This window comes from Tamandua tetradactyla, chromosome 2, assembly GCF_023851605.1.
Source record: "Tamandua tetradactyla isolate mTamTet1 chromosome 2, mTamTet1.pri, whole genome shotgun sequence".
NCBI classification, from domain to species: Eukaryota; Metazoa; Chordata; class Mammalia; order Pilosa; family Myrmecophagidae; genus Tamandua; species Tamandua tetradactyla.
In genome coordinates, this window is record NC_135328.1 from 222443178 (window position 1) to 222455988 (window position 12811).

General features: G+C 62.6%; 2 protein-coding genes across 3 annotated transcripts in view; one reads left to right on the plus strand and one right to left on the minus strand.

The window, feature by feature from the left end:
- MMEL1 (membrane metalloendopeptidase like 1) overlaps window positions 1–8292 on the plus strand; it is a 52271-nt gene extending 43979 nt beyond the window's left edge. For both annotated transcript variants that reach the window (XM_077151539.1, XM_077151538.1), the window contains exons 12-24: window positions 1497–1633; window positions 1971–2064; window positions 3785–3913; window positions 4468–4566; window positions 5088–5171; window positions 5655–5758; window positions 5880–5938; window positions 6260–6379; window positions 7068–7201; window positions 7288–7353; window positions 7474–7569; window positions 7952–8028; window positions 8122–8292. In XM_077151539.1, the coding sequence (XP_077007654.1) occupies window positions 1497–1633; window positions 1971–2064; window positions 3785–3913; window positions 4468–4566; window positions 5088–5171; window positions 5655–5758; window positions 5880–5938; window positions 6260–6379; window positions 7068–7201; window positions 7288–7353; window positions 7474–7569; window positions 7952–8028; window positions 8122–8221 (1299 nt within the window). In that variant the 3' untranslated portion in view covers window positions 8222–8292. The remainder of the gene's footprint in view (window positions 1–1496; window positions 1634–1970; window positions 2065–3784; window positions 3914–4467; window positions 4567–5087; window positions 5172–5654; window positions 5759–5879; window positions 5939–6259; window positions 6380–7067; window positions 7202–7287; window positions 7354–7473; window positions 7570–7951; window positions 8029–8121) is intronic.
- A 926-nt stretch (window positions 8293–9218) lies between these two features.
- On the minus strand, window positions 9219–11885 carry PRXL2B (peroxiredoxin like 2B). Its single transcript, XM_077138252.1, has 7 exons — window positions 11719–11885; window positions 11429–11633; window positions 11035–11086; window positions 10430–10493; window positions 10259–10334; window positions 9823–9941; window positions 9219–9345 (listed from the first exon to the last, which is right to left on the minus strand). Exons 1-7 carry the CDS (start codon window positions 11779–11781, stop codon window positions 9319–9321), a joined length of 606 nt encoding a protein of 201 aa, XP_076994367.1. The 5' UTR covers window positions 11782–11885; the 3' UTR covers window positions 9219–9318.
- Window positions 11886–12811: the final 926 nt, after the last annotated feature.

The following is a 12811-nucleotide window of genomic DNA, read 5'->3' on the forward strand; positions in this document are numbered from 1 at the left end:
TGGCAATTGATTAGCATATGGTTTTGAGGCCAAAAGAAAGTCCAAATGAAGGTATCGTCAAAGTGATGCTTTTTCCCCAAAGACCGGAGCTCTCTGGCCTTGGCTGCCAGTGATCCCGGGGCCCTTGGCTTGCCATGTGGTAAGGCAGCATCTGCTGGTCTCTCCCTCCTCTTCTGGGGTTCACTGCTCTCAGCGTCGTGTCAGTGGCTTCCTCTCTGTTTCTGGGGCTTTCTCTCGCAGCTTCTGTGCGCTTCTCTCTCAACTTCTGGTCTGTTGCTCTGTTTCTTTCTCCAAGTTTCATCCTCTCCTAAAAAGAGTAAGACCCACCTGGGTCACACCTCAAGGAAACACCTAATCGGAAGCCCCAGCCACAATAGGTCCAAATCCGCAGGAATGGATTAGCTTTAAGAACATGATCTTCCGGGGTCCATAAGCCTCGAAACCATCACAAAGACTCACCCTGACTGAGGTGAAACACACCCTAAGTGAAGTAGCCTCGTCACAAGGTCCCGCTTACAACGGGTTTGCACCCAGAAGAACGGGTTAAATTTAAGAACACATTTCTCTGGTATCTCCAGCTTCAAACCATCACAGTAGACATCTTATTTCCTTCCTACCCTCAGAGGAAAAGCTATCAACATTTTGCCAGAAAGTTTGCTGTGGCAGTTTGCTTTTCATCACTGTTGTTGTTTTATAGGTTCCCTTTATTGGTTCAGGGAAATTGCCTTCTATTTCAAGTTTGCTATGAGCGTTGGCTTTTGCTCCATCTGTTGAAATGACCACATCCCTTTCCTTCATTCCTCAGTTATCACAGCGTCCACACCACAGTATGGATTTTCAAATGTTCAACCAAACGTACATTCCTGGAATAAATCTAATTTGGCTGTGAAATATTATCCTTTTTACATATGTCTAGCTGAATTCTGCTTGCTAATATGTTATTTAGGATTTTTGCATCTGTGATCATATGATTATAAGTGAGACTGGCTAATTGTTTTTGTTTCATGTACTGTCCTTATTTTGGTTTTAAGATTATTCTTGGCCTCATAAATCAAGTTCACTGTTTTTCTCTTTGGAAAGTTGGAATAAAATTGGCAGTATTTCTTCTTTAAATGCCAGAGAGAATCCACTGGTAAAGTAAGTAGGCCTGGAAATTTCTTTGAGGAAATGTTTTCAATTAGAGATTCAGCTTATTTACCATATAAGACTTCATATTTTCTAATTCTTATGTCAGTTTCCCCAAATGACGTTTTTCCAGAAATTCTTCCATCACACTTAAGTTTCCAAGCATATTGACATAGCCTCTTATTATCTTTTACCATCTGTAGGCTCTGTACTAATGTACCACCTTTGATCAACTATGCCTTCACTCGTAATTCTTTAACAGGCCTGGGTAAAGGCTGGGTTTCTTGGATGCCCAGAACAGTGTCTGTTTCTCTCTCTCAATCTCCCTCTCTCTCTCTCTCACACACACTCACCACTGCCTCCTTTCCCAGGGATTTAACTGGACCCTCTTCATACAAACTGTGCTAGCCTCTGTCACAATCAACCTGCTACCGAATGAGGAAGTGGTGGTCTACGGCATCCCCTACCTCCAGAATCTCGAGGACATCATAGGTATCTTCTCAGCCAGGTGAGACCTAACAAAGGTGCCAAGGGGCCCCTCCATCTCTGCCCTTCTCTCCCCCTCCCCCAAAGAGCATTTGCCAAGGGGAGAGGGACATGAAGGGTGACATCTCAGGGGTCATTGGAGCCTTACATTAGAGATGCAGACCTCTCCTCGGGGCACCTCAAGCCTCCAGGGCCAGACAGGAGTATCTGGGGCAGGGGCTGGGGCAGGGGCTGTTGTCTGAGGTCTTTTCCAGAGCCCTGAACTCCCTGCTTGGGGCGGAGCCTACGGATTAGGGGACCATGAGCCATGACTCCTTCCCGGGAGAATGTCACTCACCCCCTTTACCTCCTACCCCCAGGACAGTACAGAACTACCTGGTCTGGCGCCTGGTGCTGGACCGTGTCAGCAGCCTGAGCCAGCGGTTCAAGGATGCACGCGTGAACTACCGCAAGGTGCGCCTCAGAGAGGAGGCTCTTGGCCCTCCATTCATTCATTCATTCATTCATTCATTCAGTGTATATATGATATGCACATCTGTATGGGCCACACACAGAGCTCAACACTGGGGTCAGAGCCACAGAGAAGAAAGATGAGGCGCCTGACCTGGTTGGGGGGACAATCAACAGATCAGAAATCTGCCCTATCAAAATAAAAAGGGTGGTGGAGGGGGAGCAGCTGAGGGCAGGGAGGGCTTCCCTACAGAGGTGACTTCTAAGACCCTTAAGGCAAGAATGGGCCAGGCACGAAGAGGCCTCGGGGGAGATTTCCAGGGAGCGGGACAGCCAGCGTGGAGGCCCGAGGCAGGAACAACAGGAGGACGATGATGCCGGGGGGCTGGGGGTGGGGGCTGGGGCCTGAGAGGGATGCAGAGGCGGGGAGGCAGGCAGGGGCCGGGATAGAGGCAGGGGCTGGGCGGGAGGCAGGGACTGGTAATCCTGGGCCAGAGCAGTGCCTTTGGATTGTCTTCCATGTGTGGGGAGCAGATGTGGTCATGTCTCCTGCCTGCTCAGTCATTCTGGCTGCTCTGAGAATGCCTGGGGCGGAGGGTGGGGGTTCAAGTGGAGGGAAGGGGCATTCTGGGAGGCTGCTGTGATCATCCAGAAGGGAGATGGCAGAGATGGACCAGGGTGCTGGCAGTGGATGGATTCGGGAGACGCAGTGGAGACCAGATGTTGATGGATTAGATATGGGAGAAAAGGGAATGAAGGGAGTCGAGGAGAACTCCAAGGCTCTTCTCCTGAGTGATGGAGGATGGAGGCCCTACATTGTGATGGGGAAACTGAGGTGGGGACAGTGGTAAATGTGGCTTAATGAGTGAATGAATGAATGAATGTCTGGACTTTCTCTGGCCTGCCACCCTGCAAGGTGCTGTGTGTTGGCGAGTATGGCAGAGTAAGTAGATGAATGAATGAATGAGCACATGCACAGACACCTTCTGCACATCCTGCCAGGCACTATATGTTGGTAAATGTGGTGGCAAAGTGAAGGATGGATAGATGGGTGATGAATGGGTAGGCAAGTGGATGGGTGTATGGGTGGATGGGTGGATGAGTGATAGATGGGTGGATGGTGGGTGGGTGTGCGGGTGAGTGGATGGGGGTTTGGGTGGATGGGTGGATGGATGGATGGATGGGTGGGTGACTAATTGGGGTTTGGGTGGATGGGTGGATGGATGGGTGGGTGACTAATCGGGGGTTGGGTAGATGGGGTGGATGGATGGATGGGTGGGTGGATGAATGATGGATGGATGCATGGATGGATGGATGGATGGATGGATAGGTGGATGGATGGGTGAGTAGTTGGGGGTTGGATGAGTGGATGGGTGGGTGACTAATTGGGGTTGGGTGGATGGGTGGATGGATGCATGGGTGGGTGGATGGATGGATGAGTAGTTGGGGGTTGGGTGGATGGATGGATGGATGGGTGGATAGGTGGGTGAGTAGATGGTCATTGGGTAGATGGGTGGATGGATGGATGGATGGATGGGTGGGTGGGTGGGTGGACGGGTGTGTGAGTGGATGAAGGATAGATGGGTGGATGGATGCATGGATGGATGGAGAGATGGATGGGTGGATGAGTGGATGGATTGATGGGTGAGTGGAGGGGTGGGTGAGTGGACAGGTGGATGGGTGGATGAACATATGCACAGGTGCCCCCCACCCTCCCCACCAGGCACTGTATGGCACAACAGTGGAGGAGGTGCGCTGGCGGGAGTGTGTCAGCTATGTCAACAGCAACATGGAGAGCGCCGTAGGTTTCCTCTACGTCAAGGAGGCATTTCCTAGAGAAAGCAAAAAGATGGTAGGTGGACTGCTTTCTGCTCTCAAGTGTCCCTCCCAGGCTGGCTCACCCTGGCACAGCCTCCCCACAATGTCCTTGCCCCATGGCAAGAAGGGGAGCAGTTCACATCACCCCCAGCCCCCTGTAGCAAGTTCCACTGCTCCAGGCCCATGGGCGACATACCCTCCAATGGCACCAGGTGTATACCCAAAGGCATCCTGTGTCCACCACACCGTCACACTTAGCCTAGGTGTGCCTCTGCTGAGTCAGAGTGCCACTGATGGCACCTCCAAACTGGCACCTCTAAACCCCCAGCCAGGGTCATGCCCCAGGACCCTGCTGCCTTAGGACAGGGACAAGCTGTGGGTTCAGGAGAGGCCAGGCCCTGGGCCTGTGTGTGAGGATGGAAGCCAAAGCAGTGAGGACCCTGTCCCGGGGTCACTGCTCTGCCCCGTCCCTCCCCGCCCCCACCTGCTCGGGTAGACGTAGGTCCTGGCAGCCTTTGAGACTGAGCCCTCTGCAAAGGGCCCATCGGGCCACAGCTGGGGCACAAGCCCGTGTGTGCACGCCCCCAGGTCAAAGAGCTCATCAACAAGGTGCGAGGCGTGTTCGTGGAGACCCTGGACGAGCTGGCCTGGATGGACCATGAGTCCAAGCAGAAGGCTCAGGAGAAGGTGAGGGGCCACCGGAGGCTCTGGAATCCCAGCTCTGGGTGGCTGGAGCTGGGCATGGTGGTGCCACCCAAACAGAGGCACAGACAGCCCCAGGTGGGGCCTGGCAAGCCCCCTCCTCCCTAGACACCCCCCCACACACCCCCAGGGAGGATCTGGGCAGACATCCTCACCCCTACTTTATAGGTGAGAAAACTGAGGCTAGGAGGGGGTGATTTGCTCAAAAAAGGAATCCTGGCCCAAGACAGGATGGGAAACCGAGCCCCTGGTCAGTGCCTGGGGGACCCTACAACACCCCCAGGATGGGCAGGGCAGCCATGGCCACAGGGCACAGGGCACCCTGAAGTGAGGGCCAGAAGCCATCAGAATCCCTGCAGGTTCCTCCCGGCCCCACCCAGAGCCCTGCTGGCTGTGGGTTCTTGTGAGCTGTTCCCCGCACAGCCCCTTGGCAAGGCTGGGTGGGAGAGAGAGCCAGGGTGCCCATGATGGGGCGGGCAGCTAGTGGCCCCTCCTCTTCTCTATAGGCCATGAACATCCGGGAGCAGATCGGATATCCCGACTACATCCTGGAGGAGAGTAACAAGCATCTGGATGAGGAGTATTCCAATGTGCGCCCCAGCTGCTGCGCCACATGCCCAGAGGCCCCCTGCCCCGGGCCATGCCCCCAGAGCCCCGCCTGTCCCTGGCTTCACCCCCAGAGCCCCTCTACCCTTGGCTCCAACCCTAGAACCTTACCTGCTTTCCCTCAGACCCTCCCCCCAATCCAGCTGTTTGGTGCCCCCCACTTGTGGGGCCCCCAATTCCCGGGAGGCAGTGTTCTGTGCCAGCACCTGCCAACCCCTCCCAGCTGCTAGCCCAGCCCGTGCCCAGCCAGCCCCGGGGGGCTCCATTGCCGACCTTGGCTTGGGGAAAGCAGACTTGCCTGGTCACAAACACCTAGTGAGGGCTGGTCACCACCCAGCCCTCTGCACCCGGAGCCCAGAGGCCATGGGGCACACCTGGCCAGTCCCGAGGCCCTTTCCCGAGCACCCGGCCGGCCTCTGCGCAGACCCAGCCCCGGGGCCAGGAGTGAGTGTCCGCCCCCCCCACAGTTGAACTTCTCCGAGGACTTGTACTTTGAAAACAGCCTGCAGAACCTCCAGGCCGGCGCCCAGAGGAGCCTCAAGAAGCTGCGGGAGAAAGTGGACCAGAATCTGTGAGTGTGGTGGTGGGGCCGGGGGTCCTGGGCAGGGGGGCTCTGGTCAGCCAGGGCGGGAGGGCCCTGCAGGTGGGTCCCTGGGACATGGGGCTCCAGGCGACCCACCTGCTCGTCACAGCTGGATCATCGGGGCTGCTGTGGTCAACGCCTTCTACTCCCCGAACCGAAACCAGATCGGTACGTCTGCCCCGCCCGCCCTGCCCACCCAGGGAGCAGTTGCCCCGCTGGCCCCTGCGAGGGTGCTACCTGTACCCCGTGCGCACGAAGAGGCCCTGTCTGTGCAGTTGGTACGCAGGGTGGGGGTAGGGGGTGAGGTCGGCTGAGACCTGTCCCTACAGGCAACTCCAAAGAGCAGAGGCCCTGGACTTAGGTCCTGGAGCTGTCCCCCACCTCTGCACCTCAGTTTCCTCAACTGTAAAATGGGAAGGGGGATCCGAGCTTGGCACCCGGGAGGTGGGCTTGCCCACAGCTTCTCTGTGCCCCCTTGGTGGCGGGCAGTGTTCCCCGCCGGGATCCTGCAGCCCCCCTTCTTCAGCAAGCAGCAGCCCCAGGCCTTGAACTTCGGGGGCATCGGGATGGTGATCGGGCACGAGATCACCCACGGCTTTGACGACAATGGTAAGGGGGCTGCGCACACCCCACCCCACCCCACCCCTGTCGAGCCACTGCCTGGAAAGCATCAGCCCTTCTCTTTGCTGAACAGAGGGCTCAGGGGACTGTCCATCACCCGGTGCCCAGAGCGGGTTCCAGGTGCCAACCAGGCTCCACATGCCTGGCCAGGAGGTGCACAAGAGCCAGCCGACCAGGCAGCTCCCCCCAAAGCCCACAAACCTAACAAAGCCGACTGGCGGTCCTGCCCAGGCAGCCCCGGGCATGTCAGCATCCCCAGCCACCTCCCTGGCGGGGACCTGCTGGCCCTGACATTCCAACGCCCCCACCACCCCGAGGGACCCCTGCCTCATTCTGAGTAGCTGCTGCCCACACCCAGGTCTGTCTCAACACGCTCTCCCCACGTGGCTGTGTACACTGACCCTTCCAGGGCAGCGGTCCCGGGGCCAGGGGCTCCCTCCCCAGGGGGTCCGAGACTCTGGGCATTCGAGCAAGACTGCTGAGACCTCAGTGCCTCCCCCTGGCATTGCGGCACAAGAGACACCACAGCCGGGCCGTCCCCTTCACACAGGCCAGTGCCCTTTGGGGGCCAGCGCCTCCTGGCCCACCGGGGGCTCCTGCTGCTGGGAGGAGGGGCCGCAGGCCTGTGGGGGCGGCAGGGGCACGCGTGGGCAGCCGCCTCTGCCGCCCCCGCCAGGCAGGAACTTCGACAAGGATGGGAACATGCTGGACTGGTGGAGCAACTTCTCGGCCCAGCACTTTCAGGAGCAGTCCGAGTGCATGGCCTACCAGTACGGGAACTACACCTGGGACCTGGCCGACCAGCAGAACGTGAGTGCGCCGCCCGCCCTGCGCCCCGGCCCCGCGGAGGGGACTGCCGGCCCCCGCGGCCGCGCCATCCCGTGTCCTGTGCACAGGTGAACGGGTTCAGCACGCTCGGGGAGAACATTGCTGACAACGGGGGCGTGCGGCAGGCGTACAAGGTGGGTGTGCGCGCGGCGGGCCCCTCCAGGGACGCTGGAGTCCCGGGCTTGCGGTCGCGGAGGCGGGAAGGGCCGCCCGCCGCTCCGGAACCCACGCCCCGGGCCCGTCCCCGCCTTCAGGCGTACATGAAGTGGCTGATGGAGGGCGGCAGGGACCCGCAACTGCCGGGACTGGACCTGACCCTCAGCCAGCTCTTCTTCATCAACTACGCACAGGTAGGGGCCGCGGGCCCGCCCCAGGCGCCCACGCCTGCAGCCGCCCGTGGAGACGCCGGCAGTCCGGCTCACGCACACGCCGCGGGGCGCCTCTGGGCGGGCGGGCCTGCTGCAGGATGCGGGGGCGGGCTGGGGTGGGGTCCCACGAAGTCGCAGGACAGAGAAAGAACCTGCGCTGCCCTCTCCCCACCAAGAAAGGGCAGCCTGGGCTGGCGGGACTAGTGGGTGCCTGGAAAGTGGGCGCTGCCCCCCCCCGCCCCCACTGGAGCCAAGGCCGCCCCCTCTCCCTGCCCCGCGCCTGCGGGGAAAGCCCTCTCGCATGCGCCCTCCCGGTCCCCCTCCTGAGCCGGGCCCAGCCCGCAGCCTCCCGCTGCGCCCACAGGTGTGGTGCGGGACCTACCGGCCCGAGTTCGCCGTCCAGTCCATCAAGACCGACGTCCACAGTCCCCTCAAATACAGGCAAGTGGCCACCCCGTCCCAGCCTCGCACGCGCACACCCCGCCCCTCCCCGCCTCCCCCCGCGCCCCCTCAGGCCACGCCCTCCACCTGCAGGGTGCTGGGCTCGCTGCAGAACCTGGCGGCCTTCGCCGACGCGTTCCACTGCGCGCTGGGCACCCCCATGCACCCGCACGAGCGATGCCGCATCTGGTAGCCAACGCCCAGCCGCCCTGCGCGGTCCCGCCCGCTCCCAGCCGGGAGGCCTTGCGGCTGAGACGGTGCTGCCAGCCGGGACCAGCGTGCGCCCCGGGCGGACCCGCGGCCCCCCGCGCAGACTCCGCCCCGCGCCCCGCCGCCACGCGGGTTCACGGCCGCCCCGGCGCAGCCCGCACACGCTCTCCTGGCCCTCGCCCACTGCCAACCGCGTCCTTCTCAAAGTCCAGCGCTAAACACTTGGACTAAGTAAAGGCTTCAAAGAAGCTGGCTCGGGGCCTTTGTGGGGGTCTGAGGGTAGAGGCCCTCTCCCCAGCACTGTTCTTCCAGGGACACGGAGGTGACCAGGCTGCCCCAGAGGCCCGCCCTTGGACTCCGCTTGCAGACTGCGGGGCGGGGACCACTGGACAGTCTGGACTTGAGGCCTTGGTAACTGGACCCAGATGAGGGGGTTAGAGTCTGGGCGCTGGATGAGCGTGTTAACCACCACTGAGAGGGGCGGGGACAGAAGCTGGGCAGGGCATGGGTACCCCCACTTAGAATAAGAGGTACAGGGGAGATACCAAGGACACCAGAGTCCACAACTGCAAGTCAGCTCCTGAGAGGGCCGCAGATGGCAGGGGAGCCCTGCCCCGGGCCGGGGGGGCGAGGTGTACTGCTTTGGGCCTGTCAGGTCTGAGACATGTGCCCACATGATGTATGTCCTTCCTGCGACCAGTCCCTTCCCTAAACCCCCAACAGCCTACCAAACCCAGCAGGTAACAGAGAAACCGCTCCCTCCCATGCTGTCCCCCAGCCCTGAGCCTCCCCCGACCCAGAGTGCCACCCCAGAGGAAATGACAAGGCAGAGAGGTCCCAGCCCCACGTCCCCTTCCCAGAAACAGGGACTGTCACAGCAGGGAAGAGACTCCTAGGGACTGAAATGCCACGAACCCAACAGGCGGCCAGCAGGAGCCAGGGAAAAAACTCAGTGCCCAGGACCCCAGCTTTAATGGCTGATTAAATGTCAGGGAACAGGCAATTTGTGTCCTGGAGATTCCCGGAACATTCTTCACCTCCAACCCTGGCCCCTCCTGGGTCCTCGGAGGCCTGGGGCCTTCACCTCCTACACGCGTCCTCATCACACTGCAGAGACAGAGGGACCCCATCAGGCAGCCACACTGCCCGAGGGTCTGGGGGCAGCTGGGCTCACACGCCAGGCAGACCGTGTCCAGGCAGGGGGACAAGACTGCTGCAGGGGCGGGGAGCCAGCCCATCGCTCACTCCCCTACGCTTGGGCACAAGGACACAGGCTGCCCCCGAGAACCACAGAATGCCTGCCGCCACCCCCCGGCCGAACCCCAGCCCAGAAAAGCCGACAGGACAGGACTCGCCTCTTCCCTACCCGTTTGCCCAGCCCCTCAGCCCCTCAACCCTCTACTCTGAGTCTCCTGCTGCAAAGTGGGGTCCCGGCAACATCTGCAGCCTGGAGCTACCGAGATTAGAAGCCTTGAAGGCTCCCGCTCAGTCTGGCATGAGGCACAGGTGGCACCCCAGGGGTAGGGCTGGAGTAGGGGGCTCTGTAGCCAGCAGCCCCCCGCCTGCTCCCAGGCCCGAGCTCACCTGGGGCGGCTCACTGGCTGGGACCTCAGCTGAGATGCCCAGAGCCTGGAGGATGCTCTCCCGGGGGAGGTGGTCCCCAGGGGACTTCTGGACAAAGTGCAGCAGCACATTCTCGCCACCTGGTGCCCCAAGAGGAGGTGGACATGGGTCAGCGCCACCCCTCAGCAGACTCCGTGCATCTCACCCGTGGGTGAGGGTGAGGCAGCCTGCTCAGGAATCAGCTCCAGCTGCCACCTCAGGTCCCAAACACAGCCCCATGTGCAGGGCGCCCCCCCCGGCTGCCTCTCCCACTAGGGTGGGAGGTCCACCCTGACACCCCCAGGAGGAGGGCCACCCCACCCAGGAAAACAAGGGGAAGGTTCAGTCCCGCATTTGGCGGGAGCTTTCCAGGCTCCCCCCCAGGCCTTGGCTCTGTCCCCTGCACCGCCCGGCCCACCTTTGCTGACCACCAGCAGCCCTCCACTCTGCAGCAGGTCCCCGGACAGGTTCCCCTGGAGGCCAGCAGCCTTAGCCTGCAGGGAGGGGGCCAGGGCTTAGCCAGCCCAAGGGGGAGGCCCAGTGGCTGCCGCCTCCACCAGGTCCCCGCACAACCTCGGCCACCACTGACCTTGGCCGCCACATCACGCACCGGCTTCCCCAGGGCGGCGGGCAGGATGCTCAAGCTGTTGTACCTGCAGGGGTGGCAGCTCACTCGTCCAGGCACCTTGGCCAGGACTGAGCCCCACGGCCTGGTGCACGGGCCAGTGCCCACCCTCAGGCCTGCCCCACCCACACCCTTCTCAGCAGGGGCTCCAGGGTGGGCTGGGTAGCGATCTGAGCAAGGGTCCAGACAGGGGGCCCCAGGCTGGAGGCAGCTGGCCAGGGGCCCTGCAGAGGGGGCAAGAACCTGGACAGGGCCCCGGCTGGGTGTGCCTGGGGAACCTGGCACCACAGGCACCAGAGGCTGGGGTAGCCATGACAGGGTACTAGGCTCCAAGACCTCTCTGGGGGTCCAGACTCCGCAGTCAGTCTGGGGCAGGGCGTGGCCGTGACACCTACCCAGAGCCCCTAACAGACCCCCAGCACTCAAAAGAGAAACAGGCAAATAGGACGGCCAGAGCGTCAGAGCCAGCTGGCTGGGAGAAGCAGAGGGGCCGGGACAGGGGGCAGGAGGGCAGAGGTTCCCAGCCAGCCCAGGCCTACCCCAGAGGACACCCCTGCCCACACACTCACCTCTTGAAGCCCAGCTCCTTATAGAACTGCTTGCTCTCATCCAGGTAGAGCTCTGGAAAGCAGAGGCCACAGCCTTGGGCCCCAGGCCCAGCCCCTGCTCCACCGTCACCCAGGCTCGCCCCCCACCAGCAGGCCCTGGCCCACACTCCCAGTTTGGGGGATGCAGGGGAAGCGGGGACAGGCCCAGACCAGGCTTATTTCTCTGCTGTTCCCACTTAGGGTGCAGCATTGGGGCCCCATCTACAGTAAACAAAGAGCCTCGGAAGCCCCTTACAGATGGAGAAGCTGAGGCCCTAGGAGGCTGGGGGCTGCCTTCCTGCTCATGGACAGTTTCCGGGAGGAGGGTGTCAGGGGGCCCAGGGGCGTCTCCAGTGGGAGGTTGGGGGACACCCACCTCCCGCGAAGTAGCCGCCGTCCAGGAACTCCTGCAGGCCCAGGGCTTCGGGCCCCACGCCCACCAGGCGCACGCCGTGCTGCTCCAGAAGACCCCCGAGGCCGCTGAGGTCCCGGGCGATCCAGCGACACACCAGGCAGCCGAAGCGCCGCAGCCCGACCACCACGCACGGCTGCTCCTGCCACAGGCTCCGCAGCTCCACCGCCTGCGGCCGGTGGCCGGATGAGGGGCGCCCAAGCGACCCCCGGCCCGCCCCTCGCCCTGGTCCCCGCCCGCCAGCCGGGCCTCACCTCCCGGGTCACCGCGTTCTGCAGGACGCACGCGCCCACTCGGGCCAGGTCCAGGGCGCTCATGGCGGAGCCGTCCAGCTCCGCGCCCGGCTCCTGCTCGGGGTTCTGAAGCCGCTGCGGCCGCAGCGGGAACTCCAGGCTCCTTCCCTGCGCCCGGCCCCGCCCCAGACCCGGGCCCCGCCCCAGCCATCCAAAGCAGAGCCCGGGCCTGAGCGAAAGTGGGTCGCTTCGTTTGCATATGCATGAGACGTCGGCCAATGGGGCGGTCGCTTTGGCGGCAGGCGGAGCTTGGTGGTGCGCTCCTACGCACGCGATGCGCCTGCGCAGAGTGCCGCGGCCCGGAAGTGACGGCCTTGTAGGGCAAGGGGCGGGGCGGCCGGCGGGGGCCGGCGGGGCTGGGGGTTTATGGGATCTGGGCGCCTTGGGGGCGGTCGGGGGTCTCGGGGGGCCGTGGGGCCGGCCGGGGGTCTCGGGGGGCCGTGGGGCCGGCCGGGGGCCGTAGGGGGGCGGTGGGACCGGGGGACGATAGCGGGGCCTTGGAGGAGGTGGGACCAGGGGGCGGCGGGGGTCGCGCGGGAGCCGGAGCCCGGCCGGGAGGAGGGGCAGGGGCGCGATCTCGTTGCCCGTCGGGAGGGCGTCGTAGAGGGCGCCGGGGGCCCGGGGAGGGCCGGGAGGAAGGGGCCGCCCCTCCCCTAGGAGACGCGGAAGAGGTGAAGCCGAGACCCCACAGCGGTGCTGCTGCCCCTCCGCCCCGACGGTGCAAGGTGCGCGGGGCTCAGGGTCCACGCGGGAAACACACCTGCCGCCAGGTGAGAAGGAAGAATTAGCTGAAGGCAGGAGCTGCGGGAAGTCATTTGGAGGTGGAGGGCCCGCACACCTGGCCTGGGGGCCCAGAGGAAGCGGTCCTGGTTCCGGAGCCCCAGCGGCCGGAGCTGGTTCTGTGGGAGCAGAGGTGCTGCCCCGCGGGGTCTGGGCGTGCAGAGGGGCTGCCGCCTGCTCGGGGGCTGGGGAAGAAGGCGCGCTCTCCAAATCTTGGCATGTTAGCAGCACAGCAGCCTCCGTGCTGGTGGTACCTGGTTCTGGAGGAGCAGAG